The sequence below is a fragment of the Gymnodraco acuticeps genome, unplaced genomic scaffold, assembly GCF_902827175.1.
Source record: "Gymnodraco acuticeps unplaced genomic scaffold, fGymAcu1.1, whole genome shotgun sequence".
Classification (NCBI taxonomy): domain Eukaryota; kingdom Metazoa; phylum Chordata; class Actinopteri; order Perciformes; family Bathydraconidae; genus Gymnodraco; species Gymnodraco acuticeps.
This window is the reverse complement of record NW_022990459.1, coordinates 119,235-146,661: the sequence shown is the minus strand read 5'-3', so window position 1 is coordinate 146,661 and position 27,427 is coordinate 119,235. Positions and strand designations below refer to the sequence as shown.

Here is a 27,427-nt window from a genome sequence, read left to right as displayed (position 1 = left end):
GTACATTTATTATATATTTACAGTTATTGCCCCTCAATATCTGATCAATTTATATACACAGGAGAAGTATCATATCGTATGAGCTAGTATATGTCAAGGAGTGAACTCTGAGGCATGAACTCAATTGCACGACTCAGACTCGGATAGTGTTTCAAAATAAAGACTTTACTGGGATTTGCACAGTAATGAAAACAAGGAAAACAAAAACACTCTTTCGAGGAAAACTAGAACAGTGATCCATAACATAGATCCGTGAGAAGTCCGTGAGGTAAGCAGGAACGTAGGTCATAGAGAGACAACGAACTGACAATGAACAGGAGGGAGCTAACACAATATATACACAGGTAAAGGGGACACAGGTGGAAACAATCAGGGCGGGGAAAACAATCAAGGACGCAGGAGACAGAAGGGGGCGGGGAGCGTGGAGGCCTGAAATGAGAGGGAGAATTAATTAAGGGAATAAACATAAAGCACAGGACAAAGGGACCTGACAAAACTAACATAAAGAATAAACTTTCACTATAAGTTTCTTGGACATGACAGTACCCCCCCTTCTAGGGACGGCTCCTGACGGCCCAGGCTCCTCTGAGTTGAGGTGGTCAAAATCCTCAATGAGGCTTTTATCTATGATGAAGCGGGAAGGAACCCATGTCCGCTCCTCAAGACCATAACCCTTCCAGTCAACCAGTAGCTGTCGCCCTCGACCCCTTTTCCGACTAGCCAATAGTGTCTTGACTGTGTAAACCGGACCTCCATCGATCATCCGGGAGGGGGTTTGGCGGTGGGAACCATAGCGCTCTCCTTCAATGGTTTTAGTTTCCCTACATGGAAGGTGGGATGTACCTTCATGGACCTGGGAAGCCGTAGTCTCACTGAAACCGGGTTGATGACCTTGGTGATGGGAAAAGGACCCACGAACCGGGGAGCCAATTTACGGGCGAGTACGTGGAGGGGAAGGTCTCGTGTAGAAAGCCAGACTTTTTGGCCTGGCTGGTATACAGGAGCTGGTCGGCGTTTTCGGTCTGCTGCTCTTTTAACCAGTTGTGAATTCCTGTAGAGGATCTTCCTAGCCGCAGCCCACACGCGCCGACAACGCCTGACCAGAGCGTGGGCAGACGGGACCGTGACCTCTCTCTCCGTGGCTGGGAACAGTGGCGGCTGGTAGCCATAAACACAGTGAAACGGTGACAGGCCCGTGGCAGAAGTAGGGAGGATGTTGTGCGAATACTCCACCCAGGCGAGGTACTCGCTCGAGGAGGATGGATTCTTGGACACCAGGCAGTGCAGGCAGGTCTCCAGTTCTTGATTTAGGCGCTCTGTCTGGCCGTTGGACTCCGGATGGTATCCAGACGAGAGACTAACCGTGGCACCGATGAGGCTGCAGAACTCCTTCCAGAAGCGTGACACAAACTGGGGACCCCGGTCGGAGACAATATCCTTTGGGAAACCATGAAGCCGAAACACATTGTGCATCATGACCTCAGCCGTTTCCTTAGCTGAGGGCATCTTGGGCAGAGCAATGAAATGTGTCATTTTAGAAAACCGGTCCACTACCGTGAGAACTGTGGTTTTACCTCTAGAGAGGGGCAGGCCAGTGACGAAGTCCATGGAGTTCTCTGACCAGGGTTTGTTGGGAATTCTGCACTCCCTGCTGCATGGTGGCCATATGCTCCTCTTGTTGCCCAAGACGTTGGCCCTGAGTTCTTTATCTGATCTGAGTCGGCTGAGTTCATTTTTATGGTCAGTTCGTACTGTCAAGGAGTGAACTCTGAGGCATGAACTCAATTGCACGACTCAGACTCGGATAGTGTTTCAAAATAAAGACTTTACTGGGATTTGCACAGTAATGAAAACGAGGAAAACAAAAACACTCTTTCGAGGAAAACTAGAACAGTGATCCATAACATAGATCCGTGAGAAGTCCGTGAGGTAAGCAGGAACGTAGGTCATAGAGAGACAACGAACTGACAATGAACAGGAGGGAGCTAACACAATATATACACAGGTAAAGGGGACACAGGTGGAAACAATCAGGGCGGGGAAAACAATCAAGGACGCAGGAGACAGATGGGGGCGGGGAGCGTGGAGGCCTGAAATGAGAGGGAGAATTAATTAAGGGAATAAACATAAAGCACAGGACAAAGGGACCTGACAAAACTAACATAAAGAATAAACTTTCACTATAAGTTTCTTGGACATGACAGTATATCCTTGGCTGATTTTTTTTTATTAAAGCTCTAATGGGCACCTTATGGAACAGTCACTCCAATCCTGTAACCAGGATGTTGGAAGCACACTTATTTATAATGAGATAAGTGGCAATAACAAAATCTTCTCTCGTATGAGTTGACGTGCACTGGTTAATAAGTTAATAATTGATAAGTGGAGTCCAATCGAAACAGCTGGCTATCAGATAAACAGATAACAGAGGCGATTGTAAACTGTGTGTGTGTGTGTGTTGGCAAATTTCAAAACACACACAGCATGAAACAGCATTTATGATGAATTATGTCGCAAATAGGTCATAGACAAGTGCCTTAGGAGAGGACTTTGGCCTCGTATGGTTTGCTTTCATTGATTCATGTGAGAAAACCTGCAGATATTTTGTTCTTGTTTTAACCTTAATATTGTCATTTGTTTTTATAAATTCCCAGAAACGCATAGATCACCTTGCAGGCAGGCAAATGTCCCAGAGAGCCCAAGTCTATAATACTACATTTCTTGTTTTTACACCCAAAACATGTTGGTTTAACAGAATAAAATGTGTGTGCCCATTTAATTATGCATGGATCCATTCTTGTGCGTGTCCACACAGATTTGTATTCAGCAAGCAGCTTTCGGGCTCTCTCTCTCACAGCTGCTGGTGTTTATCAGGCAGGCTTTGCATTCTGTTTCTCCCGCCTGGATTCTTGAAGAAGAGCCAGTGCTGTGTCCAACCCATATCTGAGCTCCAAAAAATGCTGCTTTGTCTCAAGGATGAGGGAGGCGCTCTTATCACACATTTCCAGGAGCTGTTACTGTAACGCCAACTCCCAGGACAAAACAGCCACGTTGATGATTGTTGCATTGCATTTTGCCCTTTCCGTGGCCCTTGTCCTCCCTCACACGGGCATAACAGCTTCAATTCCCACCCCTGACACAGTTGATTTTGCTATGAAAACTGGCAGTGGCTATCATGCCTAATTCAAAAGCAAACACGGGCAAAAGAAAACAGACTCGGAGTAAAAAAACAAACTCACAAGTGTTGTATTGTAGTTTCGCTGCATTCTCTGTAGTGTGACTGGGCATATCTGTTTCACACGGTTGTTTAATGCTCATGACTTGTCTGCTTTCTGCCTCCAGACAAGGGTACAGTACAGAAGGTGATTGTACTTCCAAGCAATCAATCCCTCCATGAAGATCTGATCCTGGAGGAGCTGGAAGTGTTTAAGGTCAGCTGTCTGTTTTACTCCCCTTTCTTTCATTATGCTCTTGCTTTCATCCCTTTTCCTTCCCCAAAATCAAAGGCTGGCCACAACACAAAGGCCAGGGGCAGACAGACAGACGCAGGGTGGCATTCAGGAGATGGTTGTTCTGCAGTGTAGTGAAACGGAGAGTGATGGGAAACATGCTAACATACTGCAAGGGTCTGGTGGTTGCCCCTGGTGAACCTTCGCACATGTTGTTTTATCTCGACTCAAAACTCCTCGAGTGTGATCAACTTATGTGCCGAACTTAAGGCCTCGCCTGCTTTCATCTTCCACTTCACCTGGACTATAGCAGTTTATTAATCAAAGGAGATTTATTCGCAAAAGAAGGAATATATTTCTCCTGTACAGTTACATCTGGAGAGAAGCTGATCCTAGATGTCCTAAATCATCATAAACTGTTCCTGTTTCCCCAACATTTCAACACATTTTGAAAACCTCTGAACTTGGCTCTTGTGTGTCCTATTTTTCAGAATCAAGCTTCTGTTACAAACTTGAAAATATCCTCAAAAAAAGTAAGTGCCAAACTATGCTCACCTCACATTTCAAGTGCAGTTTTATTGTTTTAATATGTTTTTCATTGTCTGTGGCTACTATGTAATGCACGAAACAGAAATCTCTTGTGCATAATAAGCCCCCCAAGGGCAAGGAAATAATAAGTCATAATTGTTTCGGCGCTCTGCCTCATTTTCCTGTCAGTCGGCCACTTATTAAGACAAACAGCACTGCTGACATTTGAACTGTTTACTTTATAGCAACAGCTGTACGTCAGCTCCGAGTTTGGGGTCTCACAGGTCTCCCTGCACCGTTGTCACGCTTACGGCTCGGCTTGCGCTGACTGTTGCCTCGCCAGAGACCCCTACTGCGCCTGGGACGGACTCAGCTGCTCGCGCTTCTATCCCACCAGCAAAAGGTACCCAATGGTTTACAGCTTTAGGGCCCTCAACTTCAGTTTGGTGCCAGTATTCATTATCTTTACATTTCAATCTAAGAAGTATTCAGTGTTGCCCAAGGACAATAAACTCTCTGAGCCCCTCAGAGTTCATAAGTGCTGACAGGTGTTGATAAGGAGCCCATTCATAAAGGCAGCTATTTCAAAGTGGTACATAAACATTAGCATAGTGCAGATTTTTGAATAGTGTACTGTTTTCAGTTCACTTTTTCCCAATTGCTATGGTAATCTAGCTGATTCCAACAAATATGATCAACCACTGTACAGCATATTGGTTGTAGGCAACAGATGGAAAAATATGTTAAACAAGAATAGAAAGGGGCTGCTTACATCTTGTGAGGGCCTAAAGATCCTTCAGTGCACACTTCAATGTAAATATGTCACTAATTTTACTTTCGTTATTTCCCTCAGTCTGCTAGACATAACACAGACAAGAAGGTATGAGTGACACCTCGCCTCTGAAGCGATACCTCTCTGGTCTCTTTAAGGACCGGCTGTGTGTCTCTTGACATTCCAGTCAGACACAGGTCAAGTTTAGTTTGGTCCCAGAACAAAAGCGCAGACACTGTTTTCCTGTGGAAAATGTGTCTGAAGTGTGTGAGGTGTTTACGTGCTCTCTTCCTCAAGCTGTTTGATATGAGTGTGCATCACCGAGTGGAATAACAGTCAGATTTTCCTCTTCTTCCACGGAATTAATGAGATGATCATGTGAGGAGAAGGGTTATGTATTTTTTTCTGAGCTATAGTATATTTATACTCACTGCTATTGTCTTTCTCTTTTTTTTCAGGAGAAGCAGACGGCAGGACATTATGCATGGAAATCCACTCACTCAATGCAGAGGATTTAATCTGAAAGGTATATCTTTATTTTAAATCTGAAATATATTATGGTAAGGAGCTAATTTACAAAATAGCCGAGTTAAAACAACAGCTGGAACCTGGAACATAATCCAATCTTTTGAGTGTTTGATATAGGCCCATATTAAAAGACAAAAAGGGTTAAAAGAAAAATGTAAGTGCTTTAATAAATAAATAAAACCCAGTGTCTATCACGCCATAGAGAGAAGGGGTCATACAACTCACAATGATAAGTATTAAACTTATACAGTAATAAATCTTGATGCAGAGTGATAAACTCAATTGAAGGGCTTAGCTGCAGCCGAAGCATGCATGTGAAAAATTATACCATTACTCAAGACTGATAAGAAAGATATAGCCTAAGGTTCAAATGACTGTTTAATGTGAAAGCTGACAAACCCACAAAGAATTATTACCCAACTTTACTTTTCCCCTCAGCTCTAAGGAGCTTAGCATCTTTTTGCTAAGGGTTTAGTAAAGCTACCTGCCCAGCACTAGGCAGGATGCAATATTAGCATGTAGTTGATGTATGCTAACAGCTACAGTATAAAGGCTTAGCAGAAACCAAAACAGAGCAAAAACGCAAGTTAACACTACATACTAAAAAATGACCTTACATTCATCAGGTGGCCAGAAACAAAAATCCAAATGAATGCTAATGTTGTTAGTTTTCAATAGGTAACAGTTAGCTAGCCTGTTAGCCTTAACTAATGTATAAGTTTAAAATGTGTTTTAGTTTTCAACTTGTTTTTAGTTCGATTTTAGGTGTAAAAGTATGCAGCTCCAAATATTTACTGATGTTATTGCTATGTACAGTTTTTGTAACAGAACATTTCTAATGTTAGAGAGATACTTAAACAACATAGATTCACATTCATCAGGAAAATATCTTCCATTTTAAATAGTTCATCTTTGAATGGCAACATATTAATTGTTTCTGTATGTTTTTTTGTCTCAGTCCAGGGCTTTTTTTGCTTGTTTGTGAGTCCAGGTACTGCTGATCACCCCTTACAAAAAATGTGCTTAATAATATTCACATAGTGGCATTGCCAAGGTGCAGTTAAATAGTAGCAGAGTGTCCCATTTTCATGAACAGTTTACATATTTAAACTACAAACGAGGTGAATTTCAACAAGCTTGGGGAACCAACCATATGGCCATTACGTCTAATTAGTCACAACCCTGTCATACATCCAGCTAAGTGATGAACCAATTACCTGCAACAAAACAACACTGTAAATTAGACGAAACGATGTTGCTCTGATGCATTGAAAGTTATTTTTTCAGTGTGTAGAAACTGAATAAATCTGTGTGGGAGGTTTGGTCGTGCTGCAGGTGGCCGAACTAAGCTCTGTGTCAACATTTCCCTCACAGTTGGGACTTGAGACAGATTTGAGTCCATCTGTGGGATTTGTGTCTGACGTGACTCCCCTGACTCTGTTTGTGTGTGTGTGTGTTAGAATACAGAAACGCAGTGGAGATGACGCAGTACGGTGTGAAAAACAACACCACTTTCCTCGAGTGTCTTCCCAAGTCTCCTCAGGCATCCATTCGCTGGCTCATTCAAAGGGACAACGACAGGAGGAAAGAGGTCAGTTTGACTTTCAGAAAGGTCAACAGCACAGCATGTGTCATATCATATGTAAGATTAAATACAATAAAAATCCCTAGGAGATGTATCTGATTAAACTTCCTTTTGGTTGTTTGGTCAGATGGTTAAACATTAAACGTGACATGGCAATTAAACGAGCTCACCGCTTTATCTGGACTTGCCTGAGGAATTACACGGTGAACACGTAGCAGTGATACAGATCTAACTTGATAAGGACTTTTACTAATGACTGAATTCTCCACGGGGAAACATTTTACAAATATTTGACACCCTTTTTAACCCCTTGAAAGGCTGTGAAAGATGAAATAATGAAACGTCTTTTGTGGATTTAGCTCTCAGTTCTCCGGTGTACTCAGAGTAATGGGCGTTTTATAGCCGTTTCCCATGAGAAAATAAGTTGGCATTGAAATAAATCACTTTAGTTTTATGGTGTGTAATTATGGAGACTTCTCCAATCTAATGCCTGGCTGATTATAGAGTGGTCAGTGGAAAAAAGGAATAAACTGTTGCATTTAGAATGGCAGCGACAGTTATTTGAAATAATTAACAATCAAAACATTTCAGCTACTTTCATCACCTCCACTATGGCTGCCATTTCAACTTCTTTCAGTGATTCAACAATTTCAACTGCAGATTTTCTGCAGCAACCACACATACAATTTCTACAGAGAATGCTGTGGCATTTACAATTGTAACATATAACATACATTGAATTAAGAGAGCCCATTTTGCCTTTTCCAATCAACATCAGGTGTGACAATACTGAAAGACAGGCAGGTCATATTGAATCAATAATGATAGAGACCCTTAAATCTGAGTTTAGTATTTATTCATGTTATTTTACACGTCAGTTACAACTGTCATTAAAATAGAGAATATTCCCAAATGCCACAAGGCAAGGCAAGTTTATTTATATAGCACTTTTCAGCACGCGACAATTCAAAGTGCTTTACAAAATCAATTCAAAGACATTTTAAGAATAAATACAGTAAAAACACATTATATAATGGCATTTTATAACAGGCATTAAAAAGCAAAGATAATAAAATAAACACAACATGTATACAATACATGTTTAAATGGCATACTGCAGTGCGAATATGAACAGCTCAATTAAAAGCAGCAGCAAAAAGATATGTTTTCAGTCTCGATTTGAAAATAGTAAGAGTTTCTGCAGACGTGCAAAATTCGGGCAGTTTGTTCCAGATTGTCGGGGCATAATAGCTAAACGCTGCTTTTCCATGTTTTGTTATTACTCTCGGAACCGAGAGCGGACCCGTCCCAGAAGACCTGAGACACCTTGATGGTTCATAATTATGTAGGAGATCGTTAATATACTTTGGTCCTAAACCATTTAGTGATTTAAAAACTAGCAATAGTACTTTAAAAATCAATTATTTGGCTGACTGGAAGCCAGTGTAAAGACTTCAGAACCGGACTGATGTGATCCACTCTTTTAATGTCAGTGAGGACTCGAGCAGCGTTCTGAATCAGCTGCAGCTTTCTGATAGATGTTGTCAGCCCTGTGCATACACTATTGCAGTAGTTGAGTCTACTGAAGATAAAATCATGGACAAGCTTTTCCAAATCCTGCTGTGACATTAGTCTTTTCATCCTCGATATGTTCTTGAGGTGATAGTAGGCTGATTTAGTAATTGTTTTAATGTGACTGTTGAAACTCAGGTCAGAGTCCATGACTACACCTAGATTTCTGGCTTCATCTGTTGTTTTGAACATTGCAGGCTGAAGCTCAGCGCTAACTTTTATATGTTCTACCTTGGCTTTTCTAAATCCTGTTGTGACATTAGTTTTTTAAACATTTTCTTGGACATTTTTTATTTATTTATCTCGTAAATGTGTTTGTTTTTCAACAAAATGTACCACTTTAGCACAACTTTAAAATGTTCTTTATAAATGGACCTTTACCTATGAATTGTTGTACCTAAAACACCATTGTAGTCACCTGACTGTGTTGTATGGCAATTGAAATAGTTTTGAATATTTTCCAATTCTCTGCCGCAAACCATGTGTGTGATTATGACCTAACTGTAACCTCAGGTGAAGCTGAGTGAGCGTGTCCTCTCCACGGAGCACGGCCTCCTCATCCGCTCCGTCCAGATGTCCGACCAGGGCCTCTACTACTGCCTGACCACCGAGAACCGCTTCAAGCGCACCGTCGCCAAGATCCGCCTGCGGGTACTGAGCGAGGCAATGGTGAGCGTGCTGACGGACAAACAGCAATCTCCCTGGGCCTGGGCCAGCATGCTGCACCCTAAGGTCCTTCTGTCTGCCTTCAGTCCGTCAGAGAGCCTGGCTGTTCAACAGTACTGCAAAGAGAGGAAGCAGCTGCAGAACCTCCAGCAGAGGCAGCAGCAGCCCCCGCTGCCTGGCCCTCTCAGGGGGGACATGGCCAAACTGAAGCCCCTGCTGGACCGGAGGAAGAGCCGCAACCGCCGCAACCACCTCCCAGAGGTCTGACACAGCAAGGTGCACAAACTGACGCTAACACCTTTCTGTTTCCAGACCCTCACATTTTCCAACTCTCATCTCAAACTGCACTGTGGATGGACAGTCAAAAAAAAACCCAGAGGTGGGTGTGGGGAGTTGTTATCCGGGCTCTTTTTCTTGCATGAGGTACGGTGACCAGATGGCTGTGACATACACTAATACGACACCCACTAGCAACTCATTTGCCGTCGCAGTCACAACAGACGGTAACGGCTCTGTTATGAGTGCCACTAATAACCTTGGGTCTAAGCTGGTATTGCTTATGATAATACACCTTGAGATGCAGCTACGGTCAATGATCTTATCATATTTTAGATATTAGAGGGGAAATTGGACTAGCTGGATATTATCTCACAATGAATTTGATATGGAGGGATTGGTCATTCGAAAAATCATGATGGTAAATAAAATAGATTGAAAAGGGACAAAGGAAGACTGCTGCATGCTTTAGAGTGAGCGCCCTCTCCAAGAGTAATATTAGTATTTTATTAGATTCTGCTCACCTTTCTGTATTTACTTAAACTAGAAAAGTGTTTTCTGTTTAGGAGAAATGGCTAAAATTGCTTTGTGGCAACACGTACTGTAGGGTAATAAAAAGTCAATTTGTGAGAAAATCAATGTTTTTCTCATGGGTTGACTGCCTCAGTGTCCACAATAGCACTGTTAACACAAGGAACAGATGGAAAGTAGACCCAATAAAAAGTGTTATATTACAGCGCTGTAAGTGAAAAAGGAATTAGTTCAAAGGCCAAATTTAACATCCAGGGTTTATGGTAGAAATAGAAGTAATATACTCAACAGCATATGAAATCCTGTGAATCTATTAATCAAATGTACGAGAATATGACTCACTGTAATTCAGCTACACATTTTCTTCTTCTTCTCTGGTTTCTAGTACAGAAGCATGTTTAAAGAAATTAATCGGTAATGTTAATCCTCTCCTGGATTAGATATAATTAACTAACAGACACGCACATTTTTATTTTTACAGCATAGTTTACATCAACACGTAGATGCTGAAACGTGACAATATCCTTCTTTGGATTTCACATTTTCCATATTCAGCCAAGTGGACACAGAAAATAGTTAATTGACATATGTGAATAGACTTTTTTTTCAGAATGGTAGTTAATGTAGATAGAAATTATTTGTTGCTTGTGTACAGAGTATATTTTTGTTTGTGTCCTTTTAATTTAATGTTGTGCAGGTGTTTGTGAAAAAGTGTATATAATTTCAACATATTTCACCAACTATGACTGTATCTGCAAATTGCAGAGACATACGGTATTGTTTTTATCTTGAGAAAATACTCTAGTCCTTACTTTCCTCTAAACAGACATCTGCTCTGAATTTCATAAAGCTGTGTGATCAGCATCATGTCAACTCAGTATCATTTCAGTGTTATGAAACATATGTATTTCTATTTATTAATGTCATGATAGCCTGAATAAATCTGTTCCGATAAATCTCAATTTTACAAGAAAATCATGCTTTGTATTGTCAGAACATTTTATTAATATTTTTGCTTAAAATATTAACTTTCTCTGTTACTAGCCAATACATTATTCCGCAGTTTACTTAAATGGTCCAACGTGGGCCATATGATGCTATGACAGCTTATTATGATATCACTTTAGAGGTACAGTCACACACAATGTGATTTGTGGACATTTGCTTTACTTGCTGAGAGTCAGATGAGAAGATTGATACCTCTCACGTCTGTATAGTAAATATGAAGCTACAATCCTTAGCTTAGCCTAGCTTAGCTTAGTTTAGCATAAAGCCAGGAAACATGTACCCTGGCTCTGTACCAAGGTAATAAAACATAGCGAGGTGTATTGATCATCTGTAAAAGTTCCCAAAAAACAAAGAAATAGATACATTTCCCAAAGTTTGAAACTACTCAGAAGCCTAAGAGGGGAGACATTGCACCACCTCCAGGAAGGGATGTTTTAATCCCAATGAAACACTCAATTATAATGGACCTGACAGTAGAATGAAAGACACCCAGGAGGCTGCAGAGGGTCATTTAAAGCCCATAAAAGCCAAGAGAGGCCTCCTGCTGGGCAGAAATACTGCTTTCTCACCAAACAAACCCAAGTACCATTCAAAACCACTGTAATCATCCCCCAGCACATTTTATAACTCTTTTTGATTTATGGGCCTCTTAAAGTGTAGAGGAATTTCTCTTCAGTGTGTACAATGCAGAGGTTTGTTTCAGCAATGTATTTTGGACCAAGACTGTTGTCGGACAGGAACAATCCAATAGTAGGCATAAAGAAAACCCAATGAGAAGAACTTTGTCAGCTTTTATTCATTTTGAAGACACTATTTGCGCAATATTAGAATCATACAATTATTGCCAAGGATGTCAAACAAACCCATTTCTCCTCTGTGCAGATTTATAACCTGACACTAAAGAGGATTCTCCATCTGCTCTCCCTTGGAAGATCCCTGATACAGTTAATGTTACAGTGTTTGCATTTGAAATTAAACCTAGCAAAGCTCTCAAGCTTTACAAAATCACAGTATTCCCCCTGGTATCAAAGGAAGTATGACAGAAATTACAAAAAAGTGCAATTCTATATCAAAAGGTTCGATGTCCCGTAGCAGCTTAAACGCACTGTGCTCTGCAACCCGCACTCATCAGACACTTCTGTGCGATTCATTTACACAATCTTGCTTTGGTTTCTCCTCACCACGCAGTAGGAAATGAGACACAGCACAAAGATGGCCACCCCGGTGCCCAGCAGTGCCTTCTGTATTATGTCCAGCATTTCAATACGGGAGATGAGCTCCTTCTTCAACATGTCCGCTGTCGCGTCATCCACAGAAGCAGTCTGGTTTCACAGATTGAGACAGAGAAAGTGTGACTCATTATCATGCACCCTGAGTGAACACTCTGAACTTCATGACTGCAGGGCTTTTATCTTACCTCATTCATCCAAACAAGAGGGAATATGGTATATTCCTTGACTTTCTTTAGCACCCTGCAGAGAAATAGTTCATTAGTTGGTATTCAGAGCATGATGTCTCAAACTTTTCCTTTTGATTTTGCATTGTTTGACAGAAATTATGTGCAAACTCCCCAAATTGGGATCAATAAAGTACCATCTTATCTTAAAGAAAAGGTTTGACATTTTGTAAAAAAGTACTGGTATCTGTAACTCTTGAGTGAATAGCAGACACACCATGTCTCATGTCTGTTAGGTAAAACGAAGCCTCAGTCAGCAGCAGGTTAGTAGCGGTTAGCTTAGCAGTCCATGCGATGCGAACTAATTAGTTGGCACATAACCTCTGTAGAAGCAAATCTAAGTGGGTTAAATATTTAATCTATATTTCCCTGGATCAATATGTTGAAAACACCCATCTACAACTTAAAGTCTCATGATGTTATACTCCTTGAAACCTACGGCCTCAAAATCCGGTGCAAGACCTTGACCTTCTTGATTTTAGACATTGATATTTCTACGCTTGTTAACACCATTTATACCTTCAAACTGCATTTTCCTGCCGTGCCCCTTTCTTCTTGTCTAATTTAAACTGCGGGATAGCCCTTACTAATCTCTTCTGATGTTTATATGGAGAACATAGGACCCTGGGAAATTGGGATGACCCCTGCCCTGATAAACTCCCACTTCCTATTTTAAAAAACATTTCAATAAACTTAACAAAGGCAGACTATCTTGTATCCCCTGCTCTCAGTCTTTACACTATGTTAAGCTAACTAGATCTTGGATTTAGCTTCAACATTCAGACATGAGTGGTCTCAATCTTCCCATTTAACACAAGAATGGGAATAAGAGTAATCATCTTTTCTTTTAAAAGTGTAAGGAACATACGTGATGACTTTTGATGGTCCATACATCATGTTCACTTGAATTCTCTTGGCAAACCTCAAGGTGAATCCGGTGGTCTGGTGGAAATACACAACAAATAATATTAGCATTACAGTTGTTGCCGCTAAAAGTCAAAATTCCCAAAGATGAGGAACTCTTACTGGTTCCACGTCAAAGTAGGTGCCATGGTGCTTCTCGCTGGGGTTGAGGCCCTTCACGTTTTCAAGTAAGGACTGACTGCCACCAAGAAAGTGGGCCAGAGAGATATAGATAGGTCTCCCTGATCAAATGGCAGTTAAACAGACAGTTTTTAATATCAAGCTGCTTGAGCACACTGATACAACAGTAGAAGAACGTTTTGGGATGCCTGGCCTGAACAAATGCAAACTGACCTGCTTGACAGGAACTGATGTCAAGAACTCCAGCCAAGGTACAATTATTGGTGATCACTTCATTTCTGCAGAAACATTGGTTGTCTGGATTGACCGTTGGAGAGGCCAGGGTGTTTGGCTGGAGAACGTAGCGATACACTTCAATCCCTTTCAGATCCATGCTCTGCTCAAAGCCAGCTGACACAGACCTGAAGACAGACAGAACACACACTCACCTCCTGTTCCCAGTCATATTTGGGCTCTACTATGCAACTTATTTATCTCCATGGAGAAAGGCCATGACCGTGAAAATAGAAAAAAGAGAGTGTCGAAAAGCTGAACGTAGGTGGCGAAAAACAAATCTCCAGGTTCATTTTGAAATCTATAAAGAGAGACTTGGCTTTTATAATTTGAAATTGAAAAATGCACGGCAGTCTTTTTTCTCTGACATCATTACCAAAAACAACGCACGTGCCTTATTTGCTACTGTCGACAGACTAACAAACCCCCCAGTGTCAGTAGACTCTGAATTTCTATCCACCAGGGCCTGCAATGAATTTGCCTCCTTCTTCACTGACAAAATTCAGAAAATTAGACAATCAGTCAGTCCCTCTGTATCAGGTACAGCAAATGTGTTGTATATAGACATTTTTATTGATTGGGATAAACCCCTTGAGATGCACCATCTCGTTTTCAAGGGGGTCCCGACAATAGCAACAACTTACAGACATACATAAACAAAAAGACAAAATGCAAAACATGACACACAAGACAAACCACATACTGTACAGTCTGTTAAGAAAAATTCAAGCAATGCATACAATCATTACAATTTGAGACAGTCAAGCAAATCAGTTTAATCAATATCAGTTTCATTAATAACAAGTGCAGACCAGTTGAAAGAGAGATGATAATGCATGTTTAAACATACCCAATGATGCAAGAGATCTAATAGCAGCAGGTAAAGTATTCCAGTCAGTTGGGGCTTTGAACATGAACGCTCTTCTGCCAATACATTTTTTTGCAGAGGGGACAGAGAAATAAATCTGATCAGAATGTCTAACTTGATGATTTGGTGAGTAGGGTACAAAATACTGCTTTAAATAAGGGGGATAGTTAAGATAAATGCATTTAAATATCAGCTGTAGCCAATGCGTTTGTCTTCTTACATTTAAAGAAGGCCATTTAAGTTGGTTATACATTGTGCAGTGATGTGTACGAAAAGGACAACCAAGAACAAATCTGCATAGTCTATTGTAGGCTATGTTGAGTGGAGCAAGATCTGATTTATGTGCATTTTGGTAGACAACATCACAATAGTCTATAATAGGAAGAATAAGTTGAGAAGCAATTCTCTTTCGGACACTGAGCGTAAAACAATTGCGAGAGCGGTGTAAAACACCGATTCCATAATTGACTTTTTGTATTACATGCTTTATATGTAGTTTAAATGAAAGTTCAGAGTCTAGCCATACACCAAGATATTTAAAGCTATCAACTTTATGCAGAGAAGTGCCATCCTTACATGTTATTACTACATTAGGTTTGGATTTGAGCTTCTGCCTGGTACCAAAGACCATGGTATAAGATTTTGTTTTGTTAAGCAGTAGTTTATTGTGTGATAGCCAGTCCTGTAAGATATTAAAATCCGATTGAAGAGAGATCTGAATTTGTGAAAAATCTGATTTGGATGTATATATGACAGTGTCATCAGCATAAAGGTGAGTACAACAATTAATGAGACAAGAAGATAAATCATTTATGTAAATAGAGAACAGAAGTGGGCCCAGAGTTGATCCTTGGGGTACACCCTTTTGTTGGATCAACAGGTCAGACTGTTTACCATTAACAACCACACATTGCTTTCTACTGTGAAGGTACGAGTTAAACCATAACACTGTATTATTAGAAAGGCCAATGCCGTGAAGTTTATCCAAGAGCAGATATCGATCAACGAAATCAAAGGCTTTTGTCAAGTCAATAAAAATGGCACCTGTGAGTTCACCATCATCTGCAGCAGAGTACAAGTCATTCGTAAATGTAAGTAGGGCAGTTGTTGTGGAGTGATTAGGCCTGAAACCAGATTGAACCGGAGATAAAATATTATAAGTATTGAGATAATGTGACAGTTGATTATAAATAATTTTCTCCAAAACTTTGGAAATAGAGCAGATTATAGATATTGGTCTATAATTATTTGTATCAAGTAAATCACCACCTTTATGCAGTGGAATGATGCGTGCACATTTCCAAATAGTCGGCAACTCACAGGTGGACAAAGACAGGTTGAACAAATCAGCAAGTGGGTACATGAGAATATGGGACGCCAGTTTTATGAACCTGTTTTCTATACCATCGAGTCCTGCACTGCCATCCACTTTTAATTATGTGATAGCATTATGAACTTCGTGTGGTAGAATTTTCTTAAAAGAAAAATAACTGTTGCAGTATGAGTTACTATTAGAAATACCAGTCGTCAGATAGTAGTGTGGAACATACTGTACATTAGCGAAATGCTGATTAAATATTTGGGCAATGAATTATTGTATCAGCAGTTCTTATTTTATTAATAGAATGTTTACCTGATTTATTTAAAATAGATTTAATTTTAGTCCAAAATTGCTTGGGATTCTTAAAGTCCGATGTGAGATATTCTTTATAGTAGTTGGATTTAGCATTTCGGGTTTTGGTTTTACTCAGATTTCGGAGATGCCTGTATACTTCCCAATCGGCTATAGTTCTTGAATGACGATATATCGACCATGCTTTATCCCTTTCCCTAAAGAGACTGATGAGTTCAGAATTGATCCAAGGGAGATGTTGACCTTTGACCTTAACCGTTCTCACAGGTGCATGTTTGTTCATGACATCAGTGAGCTCTTTATGCAGAAAATCCAAAGCATCTTGTACAAAAGGTATTAGTTGAAATCTGTCCCAATTAAGGGCAACAACATCATTAATAAATAAATCAACATTCAATTTTTTATATTGTCTGATTTTGACTAGTTTTGGAGGTAGTTTAATTTATTTGATTTTCCATACGCAATAAACAATTGAATGATCGCTGAAGCAATCCGACATGACACCAGCTTTTAAGATTCTGTCAGGGTATGACACCAGAATCCAGTCAAGCAGAGATTGGGTTCTAAGAGTGATACGAGTTGGCTCATTAATTAGCTGTTTAACATTTAGACTACTGAAAAGTTTTTTCTCTCTATCAGATGATTTATCCAACCAATTTTTGTTGAAATCACCAAGCAAGATTATTTCATTTCCGCAGGAAATGGAGTTGATAGTGTCAATGATATGGTTAAAAGACTCTGCAGGTGAAGAAGGTGGCCTATAGATGCTACCAATAGTTAAGCATTTATTTTCATGAAAAATAATTTTAAGAAAAATGCATTCAAAATGTAGAGGCTCTATAGAAGTAGCAATTAGCTCAGTCACAAGGTCAAATGAGACATAAATAGCCACACCTCCACCCCTGCTGCATCTATCGGATATGTAAAGCAAATAATTTGTGATTTGTAGTTCACTATCGGAAATGTTACTATTAAGCCAAGTTTCAGAGAGTGTGATGATTTTAGGTTTATGTAGAACAACCCATATCCGAAGTAAATCAATTTTGGGCAATAGGCTCCTGATATTCAAATGAATTATTTTTATACCCTTTAATTAATCCAGTCTGGAAATAATAGCAAATAATGTTCCTGTCACTTGTTACGCATACATGCGATTCATGATTGTAAAAATGGCTAGATTCAACCATTAATGTAAAACAGACATACAAAACATTCAAACACAAAAAGAAAAATACAGAAAAACACAAAACAACCTTTAAGAAGGCCCAGCAGCCCTAGACACCAAATCCCAGAGCATTACCATGAATACACTTAAACATAATAAATAATTACACAGAGCTCAGTCTGCATTACGAAGAGGATAAAGAAGTCATAGCTCAAAGAAATTCATCCGAACGAACACAAACATTATTTAACAATAACAGCCACTCGGGGCAGTATTGCAATAGTAGTAGTGGGCTCTAACGTGCCAAAGAAGAAGAAGTGACGTCAACGTCACTGTAAAATGTAAACAAACAACACAACTGAAAGAGCCAGGCGGGTGCCCACCTGTTATATTAAGTTATAATAAACACAAAAGAGAGTGTCAACAACATCTCAGCAGTCATGATACGTCACGTAAACAGGTCTCTGTTTTTTGAGAAGATGAGAAAAATAAAAAACAAGAGAAGAGAAGAGAGGAAACCGAGGAGAAAGTCACTTAGCTGCACCATTGAAGTGGATCAACATGCTACCATTAGCAGCAGCCTCATCTCTGGGGATTTTCGTCACCCAGGAGAGTTTGAGGTAGACATGAAGACTGCCTCAGCGTCTTTGTGGGTAGAGAAGCGTTGTTGTGTGCCATCAACAACAACGCAGAGGGTGCACGGGTAGAGGAGAAAGTACTTCATGTTGAGTTCACGGAGCTTGCGTTTGACTGGATCGAAGCTCCGGCGTCTTCTGGTAAGCTCTGGACTGAAATCGGGATATATGCTGATGTGTTTCCCGTTGTAGTCCAGAGACTTTTTCTCCCTGGCAAGACGAAGGATTTTCACTTTGTCCTGGAAGTTCAGCAGCTCGATCATGATGGCTGGCACAGGAGTTTTGCCTGGCAGTCGGTGAGCGGTGTGCCCTCTCAATGATCGGCAGGATAGGGAAGGCATCTGGCCCCAGGAGCTGCGGGATGAGCCGAGACATGAAGCCGATAATGTCACTGCCTTCAGCGGACTCCTGGATTCCTACGAAGCGAAGGTTAGAACGTCGGCTCCGGTTCTCCAAGTCATCAACTTTAGAAATTAGGAAGGAGTTGTCTTTCTCAAGCTGCTTGACTCGAGCGACACACTCGTGTACATTGTCCTCATTAGCCCCGACACGCTGCTCTAACAAATTGACCTGGTCTCCCAGACTAGACAGGGAATTGTGTATCCTGCTCAAGCTACTTTGAATGGTATCCATTTTTGAGTCAATGTGAGTCAGCATGTCTGTCTTGATTTGCTGAATCGCGTCCCACAAAGTTTGCAGAGACATGTTTCCCTCCATAGTTGCAAATGCAACAAATACAATAATCCAGAGCCACTTTGCTATGTTATTCAAATGATGGCCTCAGGTCTACTTCACATAGAAGTAGACCTAGTAGTGAAGAAACACGTCTCTTCACTCAGGTGTTTTTCCACAGGCCCTGAAAACTGCAGTCATTAAACCGCTCTTAAAAAAGCATAATCAGACGCTTCAGTAATGAACAACTACAGGCCCATATCAAACCTCCCACTTCCAGGTAAAATCATTGAAAAAGTAGTTTTTCAACAGTTGAGTAACTTCTTGCATTTAAATAACTGTTTCGATGTGTTCCAATCAGGCTTTCGTCCAAACCACAGCACTGAGACTGCTCTTGTAAAGGTCTTCAATGACATCCACTTAAACACAGACAGTGGCAGAACTTCAGTGTTGTTATTATTATTAGATCTCAGTGCTGTGCTGTATTACTAGACCAACTAGAAAACCGGGTGGGACTTTTGGCAACAGTTCTAAATTGGTTTGAATCCTACTTAAAGGACAGAACAAACTTTGTTTCTATAGGTAACTACACATCTGAGTTGACAAATATGACATGTGGGGTTCCTCAAGGCTCCATCTTGGGGCCTCTTCTCTTTAACATCTACATGCTACCACTCGCTCAGATAATGAAAAACAGCTAAATAAGTTACCATAGCTATGCGGATGACACACACATTTACATAACCATTTCACCAGGAGACTATGCTCCAATTCAAACACTGAGTAAGTGCATTGAACAAATCAATGACTGGATGTGTCAGAACTTTCTCCAATTAAACAAAGACAAAACTGAGGTAATGGTCTTTGGAGCCAAGGTAGAACATATAAAAGTTAGCGCTGAGCTTCAGCCTGCAATGTTCAAAACAACAGATGAAGCCAGAAATCTAGGTGTAGTCATGGACTCTGACCTGAGTTTCAACAGTCACATTAAAACAATTACTAAATCAGCCTACTATCACCTCAAGAACATATCGAGGATGAAAAGACTAATGTCATAGCAGGATTTGGAAAAGCTTGTCCATGCTTTTATCTTCAGTAGACTGGACTACTGTAATGGTGTCTTTACAGGTCTCACTAGAAAATCTATTAGAAAGCTGCAGCTAATTCAGAACGCCGCTGCTCGAGTTCTCACTAACACTAAGAAAGTGGATCACATCACTCCTGTTCTGAAGTCTTTACACTGGCTTCCTGTGTGTCAAATAATTTATTTCAAAAATACTGCTGCTGGTTTATAAAGCTTTGAATGGTTTAGGCCCAAAATACATTTCTGATCTACTGCTAAATTATGAACCATCCAGATCTCTCAGGTCTTCAGGGACTGGTCAGCTTTCTGTCCCCAGAGTCAGAACTAAACATGGTAAAGCAGCATTCAGTTATTATGCTCCAAATATCTGGAACAAACTCCCAGAAACCTGCAGGTCCGCTGCAACTCTTATTACTTTTAAATCCAGGCTGAAGACTTTTCTTTTTGCCGCTGCTTTTAATTGAACTATTCATATCTTAAACTGCACTGTAACTTTTATCCATGTATTTTTTCCTTTAATGTTTATTTTTAATATCTTTGCTTTTTAATGACTGTTTTTAAATGCCATTTTCTTAATGTCTTTCATTGTTGTAAAGCACTTTGAATTGCCTTGTGTTGAAAGGTGCTACATAAATAAACTTTCCTTGCCTTGCCTTACTTCAGTACATGACTATAGTTTGGTATTGGAAAGCTCTGACCTCTAGTGGTTTCTAAGAAGAACGTTTAAATGGTTGCCGTTCCTTAATTAGGATGTTAAATCTCCCATCGTTGACACTTACTGCCCTACTTAACGTTTGCAAAGCACAGTCAGACTGCCTCAGATTAAATAGCTCCTACAAAATGAAACTCTTCATCACCTGCATATGTCTGATGAGAAGAAATACAGAGGCTTCTTGTCCAAAAAGGGAGGGAATGAAGAAGCATCTGAGAAAGGGGGAGAAGAAATGAGGTCAGAGAGGTGACTCATCTCTATTTAGATCTGCAGGAGTGTGTTAGAAGAACTCAACAAAGAGTAGTCTCATGGATTTTTTCTACATAACGCACCTGTCCCGTTGATCATGTCGCAGTACTTGTCGCCCCAGAATTGTAAGACACTGTTGGACAAAATTACATTTGTCAGACAGAACTTTAGATTTAACAGCCTGAAATATTAGAAAAAAACAGCGTTCTCATCTGGCATAATCTGTGCAACCTTAACTTGATTTGATAAAACAACTGGATTCTCACTTCATATCTATTTAAGCTGATGAAAAGATCAAGGCCTCAAATTGTAATACTTAATTCCCAGACTCACCTTTCTCCTCGCCACCTGTCAATAAATCCAACTTTTGAGATGTCGTCCTTTCCATCAAAGACATTGTAGATGCCATCATATGTACCATTGTACTAGAGGAAAGAAAATAAGCAAATCTTATTATTTCTGAGGTGTCACTGGGTACATGTTTTAGGGCTATAATATTGGTTTACTTACAGGTGAAAATAGGCCAATGTTATCTTTCAACAAAGGGTCGTAGTAACCCCACAGCATTTCGCCAACTGTACGGTTTTGGAACAACGAGGAGTTGCTTGCCTTTATCAGATTCTCCAGGACAGCATGAAGCGGTTTTGGAACCAGAGAATAGGCTCCCTGTAAATGTAATCAGAAAAATATAACCCTATATTTTAAAAGGGATCTATGATGGTGTCAATTATAAAAGCCAACAACATGGTTCTATAACAATTTGCTTGGAAAACTGTTGTGCACACAACTGGTTTCCTCAGTTGATAAGCCTCTTTTGTGACTGTGATACTGCCTTATGACTTGCATACAGAGTTGGAATTGCTCATGCTCATCATTTAAGCCTTATCAAAGTTTGAAGAGAAAGCACATTAGCCAAAACAAAGATTGCAATTATTAAAAAAATGTTTTTTAAATAAATTAAAAAAAGTTCCAGACTATCACAGCAGCATCTTTGAAACATGTTTATATAAGCCTGAGGTCGTCTGACAATACTTGCCTAAATGTGTACTATTTGTACCTTTTTTGAAATCAGATAGTTTGTGATTTCAATAATAATTTAGCTAATTTTGCCATTTTATTTAGGCATAGTCTTGGCTTGGAACAGATTAGCTATTTTAGTAGCTATTGTAGCTCACTCGCAGAGTTATGTCTAGAGTGTAGATTTGCAAAACTCTGGCAAAACTTTGTAACCTTAACCACTCAAAGCAAATGTTTACCCCTTCACCATCTAACGAAGAGTCAGAAAATCTAACCAAGCTAACTACCTATTTATGGTAAACATGGTTGGTGTCATTAGAGTAAATGCTGGAATTAGCCTTTTGCATTAGCTTTTATAGTTGACCGCAGCTTACTTCTGAAGAACTTTCTGGCTAACCAAGCTACTGTAGCTGCTTTTTTCTGAAAAACATAATTTGAGTCATTAAATTAAATTGAAATTAGTCCGCTGCTTTACCTTTCTAGTTGACCTTATGTTTCTGAAAACTTGCTAGCTGCCTTTTCATCAAAGTACAAAGACTTATTAGGCTGTGTGTTAATGCAAGAATAAAATCCATGATGAAAAATAGCGCACATTTTTTACATGTCAGTTTGAGTTTTGTCGACTCATATCGTCTTGTTTGTTACGTGTAGTAGGTCATCGCAAAACCTTAATTCGTGCAAGCCAAATGTTAGTTTTTTTGCCTTCTAACAAATGTAATTTTACTACAGTCTGACATTTCTTTATGATATGCTGGTAGCTAACCTGGGGGTAAGTAGTACCCTCTATGGGGTCAAATGTTAAATCTGAAGGGTCGCAAAATGATTAACAGAAGATACAGAACCTATTGCATTTATGCCTTAGTAATTCTGACATTCTGGATAGTTTTCAGCCCTTTAAATAGAATATGGCACAAAAAGTAAACAAGCATAATGAGTGGGTTCCAGACCAAAGCAACCCTAGACATGGGAGCTTTGCATGATTTGGCACAGGGATAGTAACTATTAATAGAATAGCTGAGTCAAGTCAGGAATCACCACACAGTGGGGTGACACTCACGTACAGCCACGCCCAGGTTGAGGGAGGTGACTTTGTCATCCTCTGTTCCCACCGACATGGAGGGCTCAAAGATGGCGCCCTGTGGCAGCATGAAGGAGATGGTGTGATTGGGGTTGAATGTGATGTTCTCTTTGGGAAGATATCTTGTCCTGTGGGGGAAAGGGTCTTACTCAGACATTGAATTGTGTTATACAAATGGCTATTCCTCTAAATTATATATCAGCTAAATGTGATGAAAAGCTAATTTAGGAGCTGACTTTTATTAATAGCGGTAATAAATCAACCTTACCTGTATGTGTAAGGTCCTTTCTCCACCACCACTGGAATTGCTCCACCCTGCAAAACCTCCTGGGCATTTTGCACGTCTAAGAACCAAAACTGCTTGTACACGCTAACCCCTGTACTCACCCAGTTCTCATAAGCTTGTGTTCCAGGCTCGATAACAACCTCCTAAACCCCAACGACAAACATAGAGGCTATTTTTAACACACCTTCAAGTCTGCCAGCAGGCCAGCTGCCCCACTGAAGAGAGTGAATCATCTGCTATGAAAAAAGGGTCTAAACGGCCAAAGAAATGTCTTAATGTCTAATAAAATCACAGGTTCTTTGATAATGATAACATGGCACACTTCTTCACAGCTCCCTGTTTACCATTTGAAGCAGCTTTCCAAAACGCTCCCCTCTCCTCATTCACCTTGATCTCCGCACACATTCACACACTCTGTCACTCCCTATTCTCTACCCAGGGTTGAAACTGAGCACCCTACCTTCTCCACTGTCCCCTCAATGACACTCTTCCCCACTGGGATGAGGATGCCGCCCAGGATGGCCACCACCGCCCCAAACACAGCTCCGGCTATCAGCCCGCACCTCCGGTTACAGCATCCCATGGTGGTGTGCGTTTCTCTCTGTGCGTCCGTCTGTCTGCTGGCAGCCAGTTCTTCTTCTGTCTCTATCTGTGGTGTGTGCTAGTATGTGCAGCTTGTCTTGTTTTTGTGTCCCGGCAGCAGCAGCAGCAGCAGCAGCAGCAGCAGCAGTGACACAGACAGGCTGTAGCATCAGAGGAGCTGAGAGAGAAGCTGAGGCCAGGTAAAGGTACAGACACCTCTGGCAGGCGCCCCAGGACCTCCTATCACTGAAGTTATATAACGAAAAGAAGGTTCATGGTTCATTTTCCCCCACAGGAATCAGTAAGACTATCTGAGCAGGTGATGATAACAGCTAGACTGAGGAGAAAGGTTGAAATGTAATTAGGCATATACACATTCAAATAACGCACATTTCTGATCCTATAGCAAGACCATATTTGTTTTGTTTCTTCATGTTGCTCACCTAGTAGTATTGCAAAAAAGTGGACTTGCCATTACCTAATTTAATCCTATTTTTCCAGGACATATCAGTTATAGATATCCTATGACCCAAAAAAAATAAAAAAATAGATATCCTATGACCTGGATGACGGCAACCTTCATAGAGATTTCATTCTTATCTGTCATTCTCTATCTATTCACCTCCTCTCTGCTCCAAGCTTCAACTGTACAAGAGACACAAAAGCGGGAACCTATAAATGATTAAGTATATCCTCATAGTGCAGCAATCGTTTTTATTTCTGGTTGTCTTAATACGGGATATAAAAATATCTTCTTTAGACATTTGAGACACACTTATCTTGATTTTATTGTTGTGATTTACCTGCATTTCTATCACATCAGCTCTTGGAACCGAGTCAGCGACGCAATAACATTAGTTGTGCACATAATGATTGATTGATACAATCCTTTTTCAAACCCTCTGCCAAAAGTTCAAGGAACGAAACAGACTATCCCACTGTCTGCTGTTTATCAAAACAAGACAAGGGGACAACATGTTCACAATCTGTGCAGCAGAGCGGTTCAATCGTTGTTCAATTTCTATGGGTCATGGGCAAAAACGTGGCATCCTACACTATATAGAACTGAACTGTGACCTTACCTCACATCCTCACACTCTTAATGCACGTGTCAAAACCTACATTCCCTATGTAATGAATGCAATACATTTCGGGAACCATGATAACCTTGATAACATCACAATGGCACTATGATAGAAGGCATTATCCTGTTAAGCCCCAAGGTCCCCGCCGGTGGGTACTTTAGTTTTTTTTTTCACGACACTGTGTCTGGGGATCTTAATATTTAAGAACCTATTAATGTGTTATACCAGATTAACGGGAATAATCTCAGCTAATTGACGATACAAACCATTTTTACCAAAACAAAACACAAGTCTCATAAGAAGCATCTAAATGACCCCTGAGCGAAAAATGCTAACCTATTACTGCACCGATAATCACTCCTAGCTCCCTTATTACTTATCCTCGGTGCACATCCAACACATCGTTTATGATCGCAAGGAGACACAGAATCTAACGGTGCCCACCTCAACAATGAAAGATACAAACTCGTTATCAACAAAAACGTACATCAAAACAAGTGGCGCTAGGTAGCCCACAACGCTAACATGGCTTACCTTCGTCTTTGTCTGGTCTAAACTAGTCTTCAATGGCATTACAACGATAAAAACAATGGTGTAGTTAATCCATAGGTTAATCCAATGTGACTGCGTCCCCTTTGAAATGTTCTGATAATCCATAAGCAATAAAACAGCTTTTCCGTTGCTTGATATCAGAGCAGCGATATTTCTCCCCTCTGCTGCAAGCTAGCATGCGCGGAGACGCAACCTTTTTTTTAACATGAGTGTGTGCGGGACGATTTCCCTTGGATTCTATTGGCTCTAACGGTCAGAAAGAGATGTCACATGTCGAAATCGAACAAGGGGGGCCAGATATATGGAAAATCCACCCAAATGGCCCCAAAAGAGGTTATTTTTGCTAAATCTGTCTAAAAAGGTAAAATATCACTTGTTTTGCATCAATCTTGATACAGGGTACTTATTATATGTTGTACTTTGGATTCCTAAAGCTTTTAGTCTATACTAACCCATCATCCAAGGTTAGTTAACTTTTCACTATATATAAGTACAAAATATTTTTTGGACGGACACTATAATTTACAGTTTTTTACCATGTTCAATCTGAATTTTCTTTAAAATAAAAAACATCTATATTGATTCTGACTTCTCTACATCCAACTCACAGGTTCATCATTACTTTGAGAAAAAAGATTATTAATGTAACCCTTTTAGAAGGGAAGATATGGTCATTTGTTCTGGGAATGTCATTTTCGAGCCTGAAACCTGAAAAACAGGCTTGGGGCCTAACAGGATAATTATACAACTGCTTTTACAGGCTGTGCTGTGCAGTGCTGGAACTACATAGGTAAATGTGAATGGAGACCGAATAAATTCACCTTTTTTGAGGTAAATTTACTGAGGAGAAAATATGTAATTAATTCAAGTTACTTACCAAAATGTTGGCGATTAAAGGGGTTAGGCTAAATCTGTATGTTTAATTTTTTTCGGTAAAGAAAACCAAAAGCCTAAATGCAGTTTACAATATTAATTGTATAGTCTTGTTCCAGTTGTTTTCAAGTTATAATAAAAACACAGAAAAATGTAATAGAAAATAATTATATTTGACAGTTATCATGGTTGGTTAAAGGTGGGGTAGGTAAGTTTGAGAAACCGGCTCGAGATACACTTTTTGTTATATTCCATGGAATGCTCTTAACATCCCGATAGCAATGAATATCGTAAGTGCTTTGACCAAAACTCTATCAAAAAAAGTCATCTGTGGAAGCCGTAGTACTGTAAAAAGCACAACCAATCATTTTAGCCGGCCCGGCTAAAGTAACTGGATGGCCTACCTGCCTGTCAGCCTTCCATCTGTGCACAAACTTATCTTGTGCCCTCATTGGTCATGTGCGTGATCATGTGTGTTGGAGGAGGGGCTCTGTAAGGAAGTGGCAGATTTTTTCCGGTTGTGTATTTTCAAATTCTAGCGCACTCGAGCTGGTTTCTCCACAATTACCTACCCCACCTTTAAGTTTATGTTTCATAAACTGCTCAAATGTGTTGCCTAGTTTAGATCAATTGTAAGAGAAGTATTTAAATGTAATATTTACTTTGTTGACATCATTCAAATTGTTACATGACCTATGTTAAACATAGTATAGCTTGTAATCTGTTAGCGTTTAAGATAACCTTGTCTATGTGACGAGTGCAAAATCAGTGGAGTGGTCCTTTAAAATTATACCAATGTTCTATATAACGACACTGTTTGACGCTGTACTGTAGGGTTGAACATACCGTATATCCAGCCCATATATTCTGCTCTGCAGTGTAACAGAAAGGTATTTTACTCACTTACTTTAATAATATCATTGTGTTATTCTTACTTGCTAAAGTTATTGTATATTTACTGGCTTTCTTTAACTGGCTTTGCTAAGCTTGGGAAATGTCCTTATTAAGAAGATGTGTTACAATTTTGTTAGTCAGAGGTGGGAAGTAACTAATAGGCCTGTGACAAACAGCCAAAAAGGGCTTTAGTTTTCGAGATACCGCTCCCGGAGTACATTTACTGAAGTTCTGTACTTAAGTAAAACTTTGAGATATTTGTACTTTAAGTATTTCCAAGTTATGCTACATTGTACTTCTACTCCACTAAAATTAAGGTAAATGGTATACTTAACGCCACTACTGTACATTTAT

The 27,427-nt window shown here is 40.0% G+C and overlaps 2 protein-coding genes across 3 annotated transcripts in view; one reads left to right on the top strand and one right to left on the bottom strand.

Moving 5' to 3' along the window:
* Positions 1-10,882, top strand: part of sema3c (sema domain, immunoglobulin domain (Ig), short basic domain, secreted, (semaphorin) 3C) — a 39,522-nt gene extending 28,640 nt beyond the window's left edge. Inside the window, exons 13-18 of the mRNA XM_034225860.1 lie at positions 3,343-3,431; positions 3,941-3,982; positions 4,223-4,380; positions 5,208-5,275; positions 6,738-6,868; positions 8,948-10,882. Of these exons, the coding sequence (XP_034081751.1) occupies positions 3,343-3,431; positions 3,941-3,982; positions 4,223-4,380; positions 5,208-5,275; positions 6,738-6,868; positions 8,948-9,367 (908 nt within the window). The 3' untranslated portion in view covers positions 9,368-10,882. The remainder of the gene's footprint in view (positions 1-3,342; positions 3,432-3,940; positions 3,983-4,222; positions 4,381-5,207; positions 5,276-6,737; positions 6,869-8,947) is intronic.
* Positions 10,883-11,578: 696 nt separating this feature from the next.
* cd36 (CD36 molecule (thrombospondin receptor)) lies at positions 11,579-24,091 on the bottom strand. 2 transcript variants are annotated; one of them, XM_034225861.1, is made up of 12 exons: positions 23,548-24,091; positions 23,070-23,230; positions 22,785-22,929; positions 21,217-21,372; positions 21,040-21,131; positions 20,790-20,839; positions 20,603-20,669; positions 13,629-13,816; positions 13,398-13,516; positions 13,240-13,313; positions 12,333-12,387; positions 11,579-12,237 (listed from the first exon to the last, which is right to left on the bottom strand). In XM_034225861.1, exons 1-12 carry the CDS (start codon positions 23,668-23,670, stop codon positions 12,067-12,069), a joined length of 1,401 nt encoding a protein of 466 aa, XP_034081752.1. In that variant the 5' UTR covers positions 23,671-24,091; the 3' UTR covers positions 11,579-12,066. The 2 variants fall into 2 exon arrangements, with proteins under 2 accessions (XP_034081752.1, XP_034081753.1); XM_034225862.1 differs by having other exon boundaries at positions 22,781-22,929; positions 23,548-23,708.
* Between the last annotated feature and the right edge of the window lie 3,336 nt (positions 24,092-27,427).